Source organism: Ruditapes philippinarum, unplaced genomic scaffold, assembly GCF_026571515.1.
Source record: "Ruditapes philippinarum isolate M1 unplaced genomic scaffold, ASM2657151v2 ctg1168_1_1_1_1, whole genome shotgun sequence".
Lineage (NCBI taxonomy): Eukaryota > Metazoa > Mollusca > Bivalvia > Venerida > Veneridae > Ruditapes > Ruditapes philippinarum.
The window spans coordinates 82,613-100,490 of NW_026866966.1; the positions used below are offsets into that span (position 1 = coordinate 82,613).

At 31.7% G+C, this 17,878-nt stretch overlaps 1 protein-coding gene across 3 annotated transcripts in view; it reads right to left on the reverse strand.

Annotated features, from left to right (window-relative positions):
* Positions 1–3,816: 3,816 nt before the first annotated feature.
* The window catches only part of LOC132734361 (glutamate-gated chloride channel alpha-like), a 49,758-nt gene continuing 35,696 nt past the window's right edge, over positions 3,817–17,878 (reverse strand). For all 3 annotated transcript variants that reach the window (XM_060721089.1, XM_060721090.1, XM_060721088.1), the window contains 3 exons: positions 4,895–5,005; positions 4,391–4,429; positions 3,817–3,914 (listed from right to left, as the gene is read on the reverse strand). In XM_060721089.1, coding sequence (XP_060577072.1) covers positions 3,831–3,914; positions 4,391–4,429; positions 4,895–5,005 — 234 coding nt within the window. In that variant the 3' untranslated portion in view covers positions 3,817–3,830. The remainder of the gene's footprint in view (positions 3,915–4,390; positions 4,430–4,894; positions 5,006–17,878) is intronic.

A 17,878-nucleotide genomic window follows, 5' to 3' on the forward strand; every position in this document is an offset into this window, starting at 1 on the left:
TATTTGACTAAAGATAAATATATTTATTGAAACGGTCGTAGCTTAGTACTTAATTTTGGCATACACTTATACTTTCTATGTGTAGCTTTAGAACTGATACGTTCAGGCAAGTTTATTATTAAACTCGTCGCCAAACGTTTTGGTGTAGGTCATCTTCTTTATAAAACAACTTACTTACATGTTATTTCTGGGGTTATAATTAATAAAAAATGCAGTTGCTTGTCAATAAATGAACCTAAAGTGAAAGTTTATCATTTGTGACACTTTACTTCTAAAACGCTAAAACCACTGTGTGTGTGGAAATATAATAAATACTGACACAATTTTATATTAAGTTCTCTAAATGAGTATCAAAAATAAACTTCCTTGTTTAAATTTCTTGGATTTTTGAGATCTGTGAACCGTGTTTCACCTTATTAATCATTTGACATTGGGTTTTAAATTTTATCAATTCTTTAGTGATTATTTAGCGAAAAACCAGTTCATTAAAAGTTTTGACTGCGTTATAAAAATATTAATTTATTCTTCTAGTTTTATCCATATTAACGAGACTACTGCGAATAATGCTCGCCATCCCTGAAACTGTTATGCATATGTGAAGAACTGGTACTCTCAGCAGATTATCTTCATTGTTTATGATATGTCTTTATGATTAGTTATGTGTGCACCTGATATCAATGACAAACAACGGTATAATTTTGTATATACGATATATCGTTAAAATGATTAATAAGTATAAGTGTAAGTTACAAAAGCTTTTTTCTATACAATCTTATGGATACTTGACTCATGGTACTTACGATTATTCTCATAATCGATATGATGATTACTAGTATTACATTAACTGTAAAAATATCTATTATTTGGTTTGCTTCTAAGGGATCACTTCTTTCCAAATTTACACATCACAACAACAGGTGTTAAGGGTTGTGTTTCAGCCGTAACATGATGCCCCGTACTTCACGTCAGTATTGTTGAGCAATGTTGAGAATTGAGTAACGCTCACGCCGGTGCAGGGGGGGGGGGGGTCGTGAGTAATATCGCACTTTTTCATTATCCTTCATTTACAGACTCAATTAAACAGAGTTTTCAATTTTCATATCATTTTGCTTAATATATCATTGATTCCAAGTTATCATTTTTTCGATATATTTGTAATACTATGTTTTAATTCTCATCTTTGCTGCAGTGAAGGGACAATTACAATAACGCTATTATCATGAGTTTCCCAATTAAGATATGCATTAACCATTGAAAGGAATAGCGTATTATGTGAAATCCTCGTTGCATGACAATTGAAAACGCAGAGCATAACTTCCAACGAAATCAAGGAAAAACACGTGATCGAAATCGATCATAGAAAATATGCAGAAAATTGAAAACATTATAAAGGATATATAGGGTATAATACTATAATATATTGACAAATGATATGATTAAAAATATTGGAATGTTAAGCTGGTTAATGATACAGTTTTTGTAGGTCGCATGTAGTTCTTAGAGCTTTGAAATTACGTCTTACGTAGATAAAGCAAATCACTTAATTTATATTTATTCGAACAGAAAATCTATTATAAATAAGTTTATACATCTTTTTTAGTTTTAGTTCGAGTGTGTTTGAAGCTATTACCTTATTGAATCATTCTCGCCTGACAGGATTTGACACACATGGTCAGCAATCTGTAGATTACTAGTCCGACGTGTGCACCGCTCGGTCTCACCGCCGTTAGATATAAACTACTAAGATTATTATCTTGTTTTGTTTTTTAATCAGCAAAATTCACACAAGACATTCATTTTCATGGCCAAACATTACAAATGTAAACATGCACAAACACATGACTGTTAACGATATATATTTTGGCTTGTGGCATAACCATGAAATGAATGAGACAGAAATCAAGCAAACACTCTTTAGACGGCAGCCTTTATACATTGTTGTTGAATTAGAATCAAAATAAAATATTCAGTGATTTCATCGCTTAATAAATTCGATGTGTTTGATTTCGAAGCGCAGAATTATATAATATGGGCTACGCTCTCGGAATAAAGTGCTGCTCATCTAACCGAAAGTACCAAATTTGAGGATAATAATAGCCAAGCTATAAGAACTACATGCAACGTGCATCAGTTTAACAGTACTTTTTTAATTTCTAAATCGTAAATCGAATAGGTAAAGAACAATTACGAATATTTATCACTACATACTATGACTTATAGAACGACTACAGGACAACAGTTTAAGTACCTTTATAGACTAGTATTACATCTGATATACTAACTACAGAAAAAAGCATGCACTCTTATATATTATATATAAAATACTTAGCATGCGTATCCTTATATATTGTAGAAAAAAGGCGGACTATTCTTAGCATGAGTACCATTAAATATTATATCTAACATACTGAATATTTGATAAATGCGTGTGTATTCTTACATATTATATCAAATATACTGGCTACAGAAGAAAAGCGTGAGAATAAATTCATATCATATTCAATAAACAACATACTTACAATATACTGACTACAGGGTAATACCGTATAAATTGTTATTTACTCTTATAATCAATAAGAAGCATACTGACAACGTGTCAAATTTGTGATTACAAGCGCAGCTATCCCAGCACATGCCTATCACTTATATACCGACTAGAGGGCAAAAGCGTGGTTAAAACCTTTACACATAATAACTAACATACTGACACGATTACTACTTTGAGATCACACGCATTAATATCCTACCTCATACCTATCAAATATATACTGACTACAGGACAAAACTAAACCATGGCAGAAGTGTAAAAATCAGAGTTAGCATAACTCGTGTAGCATAAAACACATATACTGACTGAAAAAAATGGCAACAATTAAGAAATACAAAACACTGGATTATATATTGCATACGTATATATGATTGTATGTTTTTCTTGGTTTTACTCCGTTTCAAACACAATGTTCTATCTCGTAGAAGGCTTTCATGGATAATTAACTAGTGCTAACTAATTACTCTGCAAGTGTTTAACCTTGATAAGCTGATTATTGATACACTAAGTATCTTTAGTTCGATTTAAAAAAATGTTACTGCTTTCAGTTAAATGACCTATTTTAAGTCCAGTTAGCATAGCAAAGCCAAGTGCTTAAAGCATAATTATATTGATGTAAAATATATGTGTGTATATACTTCTTTATTTCAAAGCTTGCCTTATTCAAAACAATGAGTAGCATAAAGATATAAATAGAAAGAAACTGCTGGATGTACAAAAGTGGATGGTAGGTAATAACGTAAAATCATATCTAAAGCCACGGCACAATCATTTGAAACAACAAATAGGTATACAAAAATATATGCGTAACAGATTCACTTTCTAGACTATTATTTGTCTAAATGTAAACGACAGAAAAAAGCGTTATTAAAGAATTTAAGATTCTATTATTTTCCTTGATATGCTTTGATATGCTAGATCTAACAAACTGATGAAATCTTAAAATCGTGATTGCTAATACGATTGATTACTAGTTATTCTATAACATACATATCAAAATCTATATATATACAATAACAATGTTAGAGTAAAAAACAATAATCGTATATACCTAAACAAACACACTTTTAGCATTTTCGAATAAAACTCATCATACACGTTCCTTGTTAAAAACATTGACTAGCGTATTGAGAAAAGTACTGCTCGATGTACAAAACACAGCATGCGAATGTTATGCAAATAGTTGACATAAAAAACCGTGACATAAACATTCCAATTATGTGAAATTGAATCAACAATACAGGTTTCTAAAAGTAAAATTTCAGAAGTTAGTTTAATAAATTCATTTACTAACCCATTTGATTCTATAAGATAATAGAAAAATAGAATATAATACAGATATCACAAAGAACGAGACAATGTTTATCTGAAATAAATAAATAAATAGATAAATAAATAAATAAATAAATAAATATAAAATAACATTACACATGACAACTTTTATCTAAATGTCTTTTAATAAGAATTTGATATACGCGTAGATTTTTAATATTCAAAATAATTAAAGAAAATTTTAGAAACTAACATTTGTGTATGAATTTCTCTTTAATAAAAAAATATAGAAAAGACATTCTCCTGATTAGCCATTTCATTTTGAAATCCATGGTCAAAGTATAAAACTTAATGAAATTGAAAAGAAGAAACATGTATCAAAAAAACTTTTTGAAATGAAAACATTTATCTGAAAAAGTTTGAGAAGTTTATATAAGCGGTTTTATCTTAAACTCATAAAAACATGAAACTAAGGTATTGTTTGCACTTTGATTTAACTGTTAGCAACTATACAGACGCTCCAATTCTAATAATTTGATAGAAAGTTGGATAGAAAATCCCTACCAATACCTTTTGGGCGAGACCCTGACAGCATTTGTTCTGTTTAACCTGTAATATTAACTTATACTGAGCACAGGTTTACATTTAGTATTTCAAAGCATACATTATGCATAGTTATACGTTACAAATGTTATGTAAATATTGAAAATATAGAAAGACAAGGAAAATTGTTTGGCAAACTTTTGTTTGGCAAAATAATTCTATAAAACATTTTTTCAAGAAGGCAACATATAACATATTTACATCCATAGGTTGGACAGTAGCCTTTCTTTTCTTTTCTTTTCTTTGTAACAGTTTGATAAAACATAGAAAAATACCAAAAAACATCTTCTTTCCTACATTTGATATTTAAAGCAAAACCTTGTTTAAAGTCAAAATATTTAAAAATATAAAAACGGACGTTGTCTGAGAATGTTTATGTTTTTAGAACAGAAGGAAAAATTAAAGTAAATAAAAAAATAGAATTATCATTGCTTTACTTTTATAAACAGAAAATAGAAAACACACACATACCTTTGCACAAAATTTACTGCAACGCGATTTACAACATCCACAACAGTATTCCTGAACGAAAATCAATGATTCGTTCTCCTCCAATAAATTATAAAAGTTGTTTTCTGTTTTCTGTGAAAATAAATGACAATGTAAAAATGTCCAAACTTTCATACCCCACTGTAAGATAAACATGTGCAAAAAGTAAAAACGAAGTACAAAATCATATTTACTGACGATTCTTCATACATGTTTATGTTTGTTCATTATTTGAAAAAGATAACAAAGACACGCCATTTTTGGAGGCATATTAAACTTAATTGCTGTATTGCGACTTTCCAGCCAGTGCTTCTCACCATTTTATGATTTAACCTAGTAAAAGGTAGACTGATTTATGTTGTTCCAGACTCTGCATCAAAGACAGAAAAAAATGCTATACCATGTAGTTTCATTAAAATTCAAAGGACAGTTAATGATTTTATGTTTGAACTGTAGAACTGGCAGCCTTCCCCAGTTATTTTGTAGAACGTTGCGGTATACACGGAAAACGAAAAACGCTCTCTGTGGAAAAAAGACCGCACACTACATGTTAAACGAAGGAGCGTAAACGCTAAATGTTTGAAGTTTACAAAAAATTTGGGTAGACATGTCAAATCATGGTACGTTTTGAGAAATCAAAGATGGCCGCCAAGATGGCCGCCAAATTATTGAAAAATGGCTAATACGCAATTTATATGACAAAATAAGTTATTTTTTGTATTTATTTTGGCACAGGTGATGTTTAAAACTTCACATCCTATTGGAACAATATGAAAAAATGGTCCTTTTCCTTTTTCTTATACATATACTCTTGTTTTCATAGAGAAATTTTGCTAAAAAAGCATGAAAAAGTATCAAAAATCGACATAGGGCTGGCATTTTTTCCTATCAGTCGAGGCATAGTGGTGAAAACTAATATTTTTACCATATTATACAAAGACCTAATCAACAACTCACTAATTGTACCCTTATTTTTATTTTTATTGTGTAAGAATGTGAATTCTGACATTCTAAAGTGGGTGGGTACACGAAAATTGAGTCCCAATTTCTAGTGAACTGATATATAACGATTATTAAGACTAAGGATAACCAACAAGATTACATTTTAAAATGTTCTTAAGTCTTTAATTTTTTAAAAGGTAGATTTTCATTTTACCAACAACATTAATTGGTTCTGTTGCCATGGCAACACAGTGGTTAAATGAGAGAAATCCGGAAAAGTATGAGGCTTTCAGTTTTATCATTTTAAGCATGTTGTAGAAGTTAATGTCATGATTATGCATTACAGAATACAGAGTTGGATACATTTGAAACATTAAAAACATCATTTCAAATTTCACTACATTTACTTTCCATGAAAAAACACAAATTTGAATTAAAACATCGGTAACATTTTGCTGAACCGTTTCTGTAACAATAACAACGCTTTAAGTTTTAGAGGCAAAAGATAATAATGAAATCTAATCAGAGTTATATTGAAAAATAAAATTTATCCTTGATGTTTGGCCCGATATGAGAAAAAACTTTTTAACATTCTTCATTTATTGGTCATTAAATGATAATAATAAATAACAAATAAAGCAAAAAAGATCCCAGAGATCAAATGTGATAAGAAGGAATAGACAATATGTCAATATGTTATGATGAAGAACGTCTTCAAGATAATGTGCCATAGATGCATCTGGGAAAACCTAAATGATTGTGTTCTCATCTCAATGCAATACAAGCCCAGCTGAAATATTTTAACAGTTGGAGAAACATTTGATAAAATCACCATTTTGTGTTAGAAATTTGACACTTTCTTCTATTCTAAAAATATAGAGCAGCATAAATTATAAATCCTGTGAAGATGTCTTGTTACGCAAAACAAATAGGCCATATTCCACCGTTGCCTCAAAATTCTTTATAAATCATTTTGTGACCTACAGGTCAGACCACCTAATGCTTTGTTATACGGTCAGTATGTCTTAAATGATCATCAACAAATTCCGCACTGTTCATCAAATGGCATCTTGTCTTATTACCAAAAACAACCCCTTCATTTATAAACACATTAAACTAGAGAAAAACAGAATCCGTAAAACGTTGTATAGAATCTCCATTGTTTATTTATTGAAAATCGGATACAGTAGGGACAAACTCCAGTATACATTAAGAACAAGCTACAGAAGAATGTACACAAAAGTCTCAAATTAATTATACAATATAAGTACAAATGTAATTCCGATATGTAAACAATATGAGTTTTATTACCGCAGTCTCACTTCGTCCTTTAGAAATATGTGACTATTTAAGAAGATGGCGGTCTGTTTCATAATGTCATAATAAATCACGTTGAAAAGAATTTAAGAGTATGTTTATATGAAAATAGTTTTACATAGTCATATCTAGATTTGTATAATTGTTGAAATTTCATTTAATGTCGAGTATTCCTTTTAAATGTTTATAACTATGATATAAATTTGTTGATTTTAACGCATTTGAGCATGTTATATATATCAGAAAGGCACTTAAAACATTTGGTGTAATGATAGATTTTGCTTTTGTTTTCGACCATTTTTTACCAGTTATAAGAAAAATATGTGTTTGTAAAACTTTGGGAGCGATTTTTGTTCCACTCACACAAAAAGTGTGTAAATTGTCGTCACGAAGTAATAAGCTATAACTGATATACAGGTAAGCATTCAAATAAAATCTCAAAGACATTGGTAATTATATCAACTGTTACAGTGTTGTTATTTTCTCATCATCAATAATTATCAACAAATCATGTGGAATAACCCGCGGCTGAACGTATCCAAAATTCATATAAGCTCTCTGTTTTAAATAAGTCATTATAAAAGTGCAGTCTTGAAACCATAGTTTCAATGTAATTGGAAATGAGGAAAAACAGCATTTCTCAAATTGTCCGGTAGCATGTAATGCACATGAACACTTGTGTGTTCCAAATTAAGATTAAGTTCAGGACGTATTTGAATTTGGAATTAGGATGAACACATGACTTTGATTTCTTTATTTTACAAACAATTTTAGTGTTGTCTTTATTTGAATAAGCCAAATTTCACTTTCTTATAGACTTTGTAATTCTGATTTGCCTTGAAAGATGACCAGAAGGTTTCAATATTATGAAATAATGCACGGAGGGAAACATATTAAGGTCTTCCTCAGTAAAGCAGGAAAGTCGCCACAAAGCCTTTGACGTAAAATAGGCTATATTTGAAAGAAATTTACAGAAATTTTGTTTTGTTGTTGTTTTTTGCACAAATCGGATAACTGTATTTCTTAGTCACAGAAGTTAAAAATAGAACTGACAATGCGTAATGTTTTCAAATATTCCCAGAAATAAATAAAAAGATCTTGAGCTTTTATATGTATGGCTTTTTTAAATGGGAATAAAACAACATTGTTAATCGCCTTCCGCGTAGCGGAAAGGGGATTATAGGAATGGACTCCGTATGTCAGTCCGTCCGTCCGTAACACCTTCGTGTCCGCTTCATAATTTTTTAAACCCTGAAAATTTTTTGAAATTACTTAGCACAATTGATCACCATAATGAGACAATATGCAGAGCGTCGCAATAATTGGGTCGCTACCCCCAAGGTCAAGGTCACATGTTAAAAGTTTTCATTTAATAATAAAAAGTCTACATTTCGTGTTCGCTCCATAACTTTTTTAACGGTGTAAAGTTTTGAAATAACTTTGCACAACGGATCACCATTATGACTAGACGTGCAGTACGCAATAATTGGGTTGCTACACAAAAGGTCAAGGTCACACTTTAAGGTCAAATGTTAAAAAGTCTACATTTCGTGTCCGCTCCAACATTTTAACCGCTGAAATTTTAAAAAAATGTCTTGGCACAATTGATTACGAGTATAAGAACATGTACAGAACGCAAACTTTGGGTTGCTACACCAAAGGTCAAGGTCAAATGTATAAAAATCTGCATTTCATGTCCCCTCCATAAGTTTTAAACCTATGAAATTTTGTTTAGATAGCTTGGCACAATTGATCACCATTATGAGACGATGTGCAGATCGCAATAATTGAATTGCTACCCCAAAGGTCAGGGTCACACTTACAGTTCATATATTAGAAAGTCTACATTTCGCGTCTGTCTCTAACTTTTAAACCTCTGAAATGTTTTTAAGATACATTGGCAGAAATGATCAACATTATGACACCATTGGCAGAGCACAATAAGCAAGTCACAACCCTGAAGGTCAGGGTCACACTCAACGGTCCAACGTAAAAACTTTATTTTTCATGTCCGCTCTATAACTTATTGACAATTCAAAGGTTTTAAAAATACTTTATCCCCACCACGACACAATCTACAGACCTCAAAATCCAATTCGCTGCAACCAAGGTCAAGGTTATATGTTCTCCATAACTTTTTGACTTTATGGGAGATTTGAAATAACCTGGCACAAATAATCGCCATCTTGAGACTATGTGCTTATGATATGCATGACACCACAGCAAGGTCATGGTTGGTAAAAGGTCAAGAAGTATACATTCATGTTTCTTGCGAAGCCCCGGAGTAAACTGTCTTTACACAGTGTAAATATAGGAAAACATGAAAATATTCTTCTCCATAACTGCAGGACCTAGTAAAGAATACTATTAATTTGCTTAAATCACGACCTTGTGGTCAAATTCATTTATGCCAGGGGTCACTTCAATTTACATATAGGATAAGCTAAAAAAATAACTTCTCCCAAATCCGATGCCTATAGCTAATTATTTCTGTTGTAGCCTTGTATAGATCAGTACAAAATTTATTCAAATGAAAATTTAACCCACCCCTAGGGTCAACTTATTTCATATGGAGACACAAAGGAAAACTTTTTAAAATCATATTTCTTTCCAAAACCAAATGCCCAGATCTTAGATTTTGGGTTAAAAGCATTGTCAAAAAAAACTTAATTTATTTTTTGTAAATCTTGACAATCTGGTCAAAGTTGACCTAACCCCAGGAGTCATTTTACTCTGTGTTATAAAGAAAAGGCTTTGAAAACTTTCTTTTCCATAAATAAAATGCTTTGATATTTAAGTGTGACGCATTCATTCTATGACCATATCAATTTATGTCACGATAAATTATATAATAGTAATAATAAATTACTTCTAAGTCATGATCCGTTTGATTATAATTACCTTTCCCAAGGATCAATTGATTTACATAGTCTAACTTATATATAAAATCCTTTATAAAATCATCCCTTTAACCCCATTGTTTAGAGCATGTGAAACAATTTCTAGAAGACTTTTACCATGTTTCAAATCATGAAAGGGCCGGGTCTGGGTTATACGCCAATTTCAATACTTCTTTTTTGATAGCTCGAAGGTTGGTTAAACTATCTGACTTTCATGGATAAATAACCAGAAGAGTAATGACCAATTTCTACTAAGCTACGGTACTAACTTTTTTGACAGACAAAAGACCGTAAAACTCAATGTCCGAGATCAATTGTTGTCTGTAGATCAAGAGACGCCTGGATTTCACACCCGACACTCTCCGTAAAGTGCTAAGTTTGCAGGCATCAAATAATGATCATGAGTCTGGATTAAAACAATAGCCGGTTGAACCGGGTGATGTTCCCCGACTAGGTTTTGGACACACACGCCCGGCGACTATATGCTCCCACATAATTTTTCGGGGAGCATAAAAATGGCCCTGCCTAGATGTCGATTTTTATATAAAAAACTCTTTAAGTCAGAAACCACAATGAAAGACCATTTGGTTGGAAGAATTGTCTTGTGTTCCTCTTTGATTGTTCAAATCATGGCCCCACTGGTATAAGTACTGACCTAGAATTTAAGACCTTGTGACCTACTTTCTTGTTTTTGAAGTTACCGAAATTTGGATAACAGATACAATATATCATGCCAGCTGACCTTAATCTGTTCTAGTGATCTCTTTGTATTTTGATTGTAAAACTTCAGATGTAGAATTATACACTGAGATCAGTAGACCTAGAATTGTATCTAATGCCAGTTAGAATTTCATAATACAAGCTACAACCAAAAAGTTTGAACTCAACAATAAATTCGATTGTCATTAAAACTTGATATTGGTTGACCTAGAATTTGAACCAGTGACCTATTTATTTCTCGTTTTAGCTGCAAAGTCTTAAATGTTTACCCTATGTACAGTTTTAAACATTTGATAATGTTTATATACATTTCTACCTAAGACTGCCTTTTACTTATTATTATCACCATTAATCATCCTTTCCAAACATAACAACATTCACATTTGACATGACCTTTATCTATGTATAGCAGTTTGGAAAAAGCAAATGCATAATGCAAATTCTTGAAATAAATTTATTCAACTAATTTCAAAATATTGCCTGTTACCTGTGTTGATAATTTGCTAGAATTAAATGTGACTTCTTTAAATGTTACTTTTTTTCAATTTGTTACCATGGCATAATGCACAGATTATTTATCTATAAGTTTGTGTCATTCTTAACAACATGCTTAAAATGCTAAAAGTTGAAAATGTCATACGTTTCAGGTGTGTCTTTCATTTTACTTCCCCGTTGCAATGGTAATAGAACATGTTTAATATTGATAAACAAAATATCAGTCTAAGTTTCTTAATTATTTATAACTTTAGGTACATGCCAAAGTGCAATACATGTTGACTATTCATAGTTTAAATTATCATAACAAACCAGTTAACAAAATACTGAGACTTACATTTCGTTACCCCACCCACTTTAAGAATATCAGAATCCACATTCTTTTACAATAAAAATAAAAAATAAGGGTGATATTAGTATGATCTTGTTCAAGTCTTTGTAGTATATGGTAAAAATATTCATTTACACCGCTATGCCTTAGCTGGTAGGAAAAAATGTCAGCCCCATATCAATTTTTTATAATTTTTTCATGCATTTTTAGCAAATTTATCTATGAAATTCAGAGAATATGAAAAAATAATAGAAATGCCTCCATTTTCATATTGTTCCAATAGGATGTGAAGTTTTAACATCACCTGTACCAAAATAAATACAAAAATGAACTCATTTTATCATATAAATTGCGTATTAGCCATTTTTCAATAATTTGGCGGCCATCTTGGCGGCCATCTTAGATTTCTCAAAACGTACCATGATTTGACATGTCTACCCAAAATTTGTAAACTTCAAACATTTAGCTTTACATTGGTATAATATTTATCCATGGACCTTTTTTGCACACAAAAGGTCCTCAGGGACTGTACTTTATCAATTCTAGGCCATGAAATTCTAATTATTTTATTAAGAGGTAGCTTGAAACGTTGATTGTGTTAAGGTTTATATAAACGTTAATAAAAAAAAATTATGGTTTTTAAAAAAGGGAGCGAGAAATCAGCAGAATTTAAGATTTTTATTTGGAAATACAAAAATTGAAATAGTAAATAAATTCACATATTTAGGAATCGTTTTTACAGTGGGGGTGTCATGTTCGAAAACCTCCGAAGCACTTTCAGGACAGGCATTAAAGGCAATTTATAAACTTAACTCTTATATGCAAAACATTCCTAATATCTCAGTTTCACATACACTCGACCTTTTTGACGAGTTAATAACACCTATTTTAAGCTATGGATGCGAGGCATGGGGTTTTATGGAAGCAGAAAGATAGAAAATATACATTTGAAATTTTGCAAAAATATATTAGGAGTAAGGCCACAAACTCAAAATAACTTCGTTAATGAGAGCAATTAATACAGCTTAGAATGATACGAATCTTGAAATTTTGGTTTAAAATATTGAAATCGGAACAACATTTGTACATTAAAAAAGTTTACAATATGATGATATTTAATATTGAACAAAAACCAAATTATAACTGTTGGGCTAATTCAATTAAACAATTACTTTAGAGACTAGGGTTTTATCATGTTTGGGTTAGTCAGGGAGTGGGAAATGAAATTTTATTTTTGAACTCGGTAAAACAGAGACTTAAAGATAACTACATGCAAAACCTGACAGAATCTCTACGCAAGTCATCAAGAGCTTCCCTTTACATTTTTTTTTCAAACTTTAATTTTAAATTGTATTTTGAACAAATTGACATACAGAAATTTAGAATAGCATTAACAAGATTTAGAGTTTCAGCACATAGATTATTAATTGAAACAGGGAGATGGCATAAACCAAACAAAATTCCAAGAAATGAAAGAAAATGTATAATATGTAGCAAACTCGAGGATGAATACCATTTTTTATTAGAATGTACTTTATATTGTGAAATAAGAACTAAGTATTTACCAAAGTACTGCTGGAAAAGACCAAACATACCTAAATTTATCGAATTAATGTCAAATGAATCGACTACTATGATAAGAAAACTGTCCACGTTTATTTATAAAGCTTTTGAAATCCGTACACCGATTTACTTTTCTTAAAAATATTTTCATTCACGCTTTTCTCCTACAACGTCAATTTTACAAGTATACTCGAACCCCATGATACCGTTGACAACACGATACCGGTGTATTCGTAAATCTTAGGATTTATTCATCAAAGCGCCACTTGCCGATTGTTTACATCGTCACGCAATAGTAACATTCAATACATCATCGTATAAAACCATTTTTACTGAATTGGAGAAATTTCTGGTAAGAATTTTATTTAAAACTTACTTATTTATAGATTTTCTTTCCTTTTCTTCCATTTTTAAAACAGTTTTTGCCTATCTATGGAAAGTTTCAATGTTTTAATGTTTATTTCCATACGATAAAATTTGACAGCTAGTGACGTCAGTCTAAGATATCTAAGATTTCACGTGATCCATTATTGGCGTGAAAAAAATTAAGCTATGGAAGACCATCATTGTCAAATTTAATCAGTAATTTTTCCTTTCTCTTTTTTTTTCTTTTTTTTTTCTTTTTTCTTTTTACAGAGACCTCCAAATAAGAAAAGAATGCGCCAGTATGATGGTTAAAACGCGATGGCACGATACTGAAACCGCGATAGCACGATGATGAAAACACGATGTCGCGATGGTACGATGGTGCAAACGCGATGGTACGATGGTAAAATCGCGAAGGTACGATGGTGAAAACGCTATGTTACATTGCGTTTTCAGCATCGTGTTACTCGCCATCGAGATTTCACCATTTTACCATCGTTCCATCGCGTTTTAATCATCGTACCATCGTGCGTCTTTGGTACAAACTAAATAAAACATCATGATTGTCCAAACGGAACACCATTATTACTTCTATAAACTGACAAATAATCCCCATAAAATGACAGTTTGTCTCTTATTGGTAAACTGGCAAAGTGACCTGAAAGTGAATAACGTCATGGCCAACGTTGGATCTGGGTAAAGAAACAGGATGAGAAAGACAGCAGTTTGTCTTGGACTTAAATCTGGGACATTCGCATTACTTGATTCCCTCTAATTATTGAACAGTTCTTACTATGACGTATTTAAAATCCTAAAGCATGCGTATTGAAATGTCTTCACAAACCTCCAAGGGTACAGATAATACTTTTTAGTTATAAACCATCATGACCCAACATTTTGTGCCAAATATCACAGGGTTAGAGACATACACAGTCTGATATCCGGAATTCGAAACCAGGACCCCATAGGACTTATCCGTACCGGCTAATCAATCTGGCAGCTTACACATTAGTTCTATACAGTAACATGAATGAAAAATATTCTGTTAGCCCAAATTGACCTTCAAATCTAAAAAAATCAGTTCAGAACAGGTTTAAAGATTATTGTGCATCTTATGCTAGCCTTCAGTGGAACAAGTATGCTTGGGATACAAGGGGACAAGGCATTTTCCCAAATGAAATAAAACTCCTCAGAAATTGTGTCAATCTCCATAAATAAAGCGATGCGAATAATTAAAAATGTCCAGAGAGCACATCCATGTATATACAAGTGTAACATTTGACATATTATTCATAGACAAAAAGTCATAAATTTGCAATAGTCAAAATATGCACTGATGTATTACTTATTAATGATATGCCATTTGTTTACCGGCAACTAAATTTAAAATGATTTATACCTGAAATAGCCCTGCATTGTTATTTGTTTCATTTTCAAATCCACCTTGCAAAAAAGATTTTGACGAGCGATGAACGGGATCAGCAAGCCTGATTTTATGGGGATGTCATTTACAAACTTTGTAAAATCTTGGGTAATTATATTTTTTCGGTTGTCTTTACTTAAATTATAAATCGTTTTATTAAAAGAGGTTATGATCCTCCTATTTTAAGACATATCGCATGCCTCGTGTAGAAGACTTTTACAGTTGGACGCTACGCTTTCCTCTTTTGATTACAGCTGACGGACCAAGAGTGAGACTCTAAGATTGACAGTTCTTAAGCCGTTTTGGATCGAATTGCCATAAAAGTGTTCTTCTGCCTTGCTTCGTCAGGTCCTTGTATGTGATTTTCCTGTTGCTCTGTCTTCCGTTAAAACATCGAGTACTTTGTTATGGTAATTGGGTTTTAATTCAAATGTTTATACATGATCATTTCGGTGTTTTACTTATTTTGCCTTTTGTTTTCATAACAACTATTAGAATTTCACTCGGCGGGGATTCATTTTACTTACACCGTCTCGTTTATAGGAACACGTCGGGGCTAAAAGTGAGGTTTGGTGCCCAATTAACCAATTTAAACACCCTAGCAGTACTTTTGAAGCTGACCGTTCCAAGGCGGAGACCGTCTGTGTTCCTCAAATGTATGTATGTCTTTCTTTTTTATACTGTTTTGGTGACAATTTTGTTTGTGTCACTTGCTTTATTTTTTACCCCCCCCCCTTTTCCCCGTGTCTCCTATCCCCTTTCCCTTTGCCCCTTTGCTTTTTGAGCCTGTTTTTCGAAAACTTATTTGTTTTCTTTGATTTCCTTATCATTTGTTGTTTCTTCTTATGTATCAATTTAGAGATAAGCGTGTCCATGTTCGCTCTGCCTTGCGTCCGGTTTTTGTTTAGGGTCCTATCTGGTTTCTTGCCACAGGTTCTTATTGCTGGGTCATGTGGTGGTTCCGTTCATTGAACGTCTATTTTCCTTGTTGATCTTGTTAATCATATTTTAATCACATGCACTATTACCAAATCTGGTTTCCATAATGACTTTTATAATCATGTGTTCACAATTTTAAATAATAAATTCATAATGCTAAAATTGCAGCGTTAAATGTGTTAATGTTCGATTAAAACATACATAATCCTTAATAAGAGTCCTTGAAACAAAACAGATTTGTTATTTATCGCAGACGCACGTTAAATGCTTTTGTGATACATATCGCAAGCTTTCAAATGCAAGATAGACGACTTACGAAACACGAGCTAACGCACGCTTTCAAAAATGATTGTAAACGATGCACGCTTGAGAAACGCCTTTATCAATTGCATGTTGCACGATTCACACACGCATAATATACGATAAACGCACGGCCGAAAAAAATACCTAAGACAACCAAAACGTTCACCCTACTGTTATTACCTTTGAAAATATTTGGCAATTGATCATTACAAATTGTTCATTGTACATCCAATATATGATGTCGATGTATATCCGAATTATCATCTTCTATTTTCAAGAGTTGAAGACATTATAATATATCATTTTCAATGTTTAAATTTGCCCCACGATTCGGTATCATTCATTGAAAACGAATGTTTGTTAATAAAAAAATTCATTAGAGTTAAAAAAGGCCCTAAAACTGAGCCTCGAGGCACAGCAATGTCTCATCAGAGTATGTTGTGCCTACAAACCTTTTTGTTTTCTATTTTCTAAATAATTTGAAAACCAGTTTAATAAGTTTCCAGTAAATCCATATTGTTTCAGTTTTAAAATAATACCCATATGCCATATTCTAACAAAGGCTTTACAAATGTCACAGAAAAACAAAACACATTGCTTTTCCCTCATCGAAAGACTTACATGTCTGATAATAAATGACTATTAATTGGTACGAGGTTGAATGTCCAAGAAGTAAGCGGGCCTGATGTATGTATGTTAGTTTATTTTCATGTAAAATGTTAGTTTATTTTCATGTAAAATGTTGTCTGAATAATAAAAAATAATACGTTCCAAATTTTTCCTATACAACTTATAAGGGAATTTTCCACAAGTTTAGAGATGTGTTATTTTGACTAGATCTATAAGTATAGTCAAAGGCTTACAAATGGTGTGAAAAGTTTTCTTAAGCATTTTGTGACTGATTTCGTCTGTTCCGCTGGCTTTATTGTCGACTAGATGAGATAATATGTCTGTAACATCTTCATTTATGTTAATTATATAGCTTTAATGTTTTTGGCTCGAATTGTGGTAAAATAGTATAATAGTTTTAAATGACAACTTGGGCTTTCTTAATGGATTCTGTATTTATCTTTTTTATGGTCACATCCGTGTTATTTGTGCCGTGTGGCGGCTGTAAAAAGTATCCTCGTACATTTAATCAGTGATGTTATAGTTTCGATCCTTGAAGATCGTTCAGTACAACATTATTGTTGTGCTTGTAGTATTTTAAGTTTAAACTTTTCGGCATTTTCTAGTTGGGTGGTTCCAATATTTCTACTTGAAAAATGTTGAATCACCCAGAGGATATGATGCCTGCTTTTTAAATTTGTCTTTTGACGTCTTATCTGTGATATTCAGGCTTCATAACATCAGATCCCCTTTCTAAATTCCATTAAAATTAGTTCCGCCCATTGTTTTCTCGTATTTTGTTTTCTTTGTATTTATATATTTTAGTTTCAGTGAAACATAAAACGTAGAAGTGATGAAAGTTGTTGTTTACATAATCAAATTTGTTTTTATACTTATCTCCCTTTGACTTCAATTGTTGAATATTAATAAAATGACACATGATGTAAAACCGATACTTCTATTAAAAGTATTTATGTATTGTACCTTAGCTATAAATAACACCAAAAATCTAAAGAAATGTAATACTACTATAACTAATGATATAAGGAGTTTAAAAT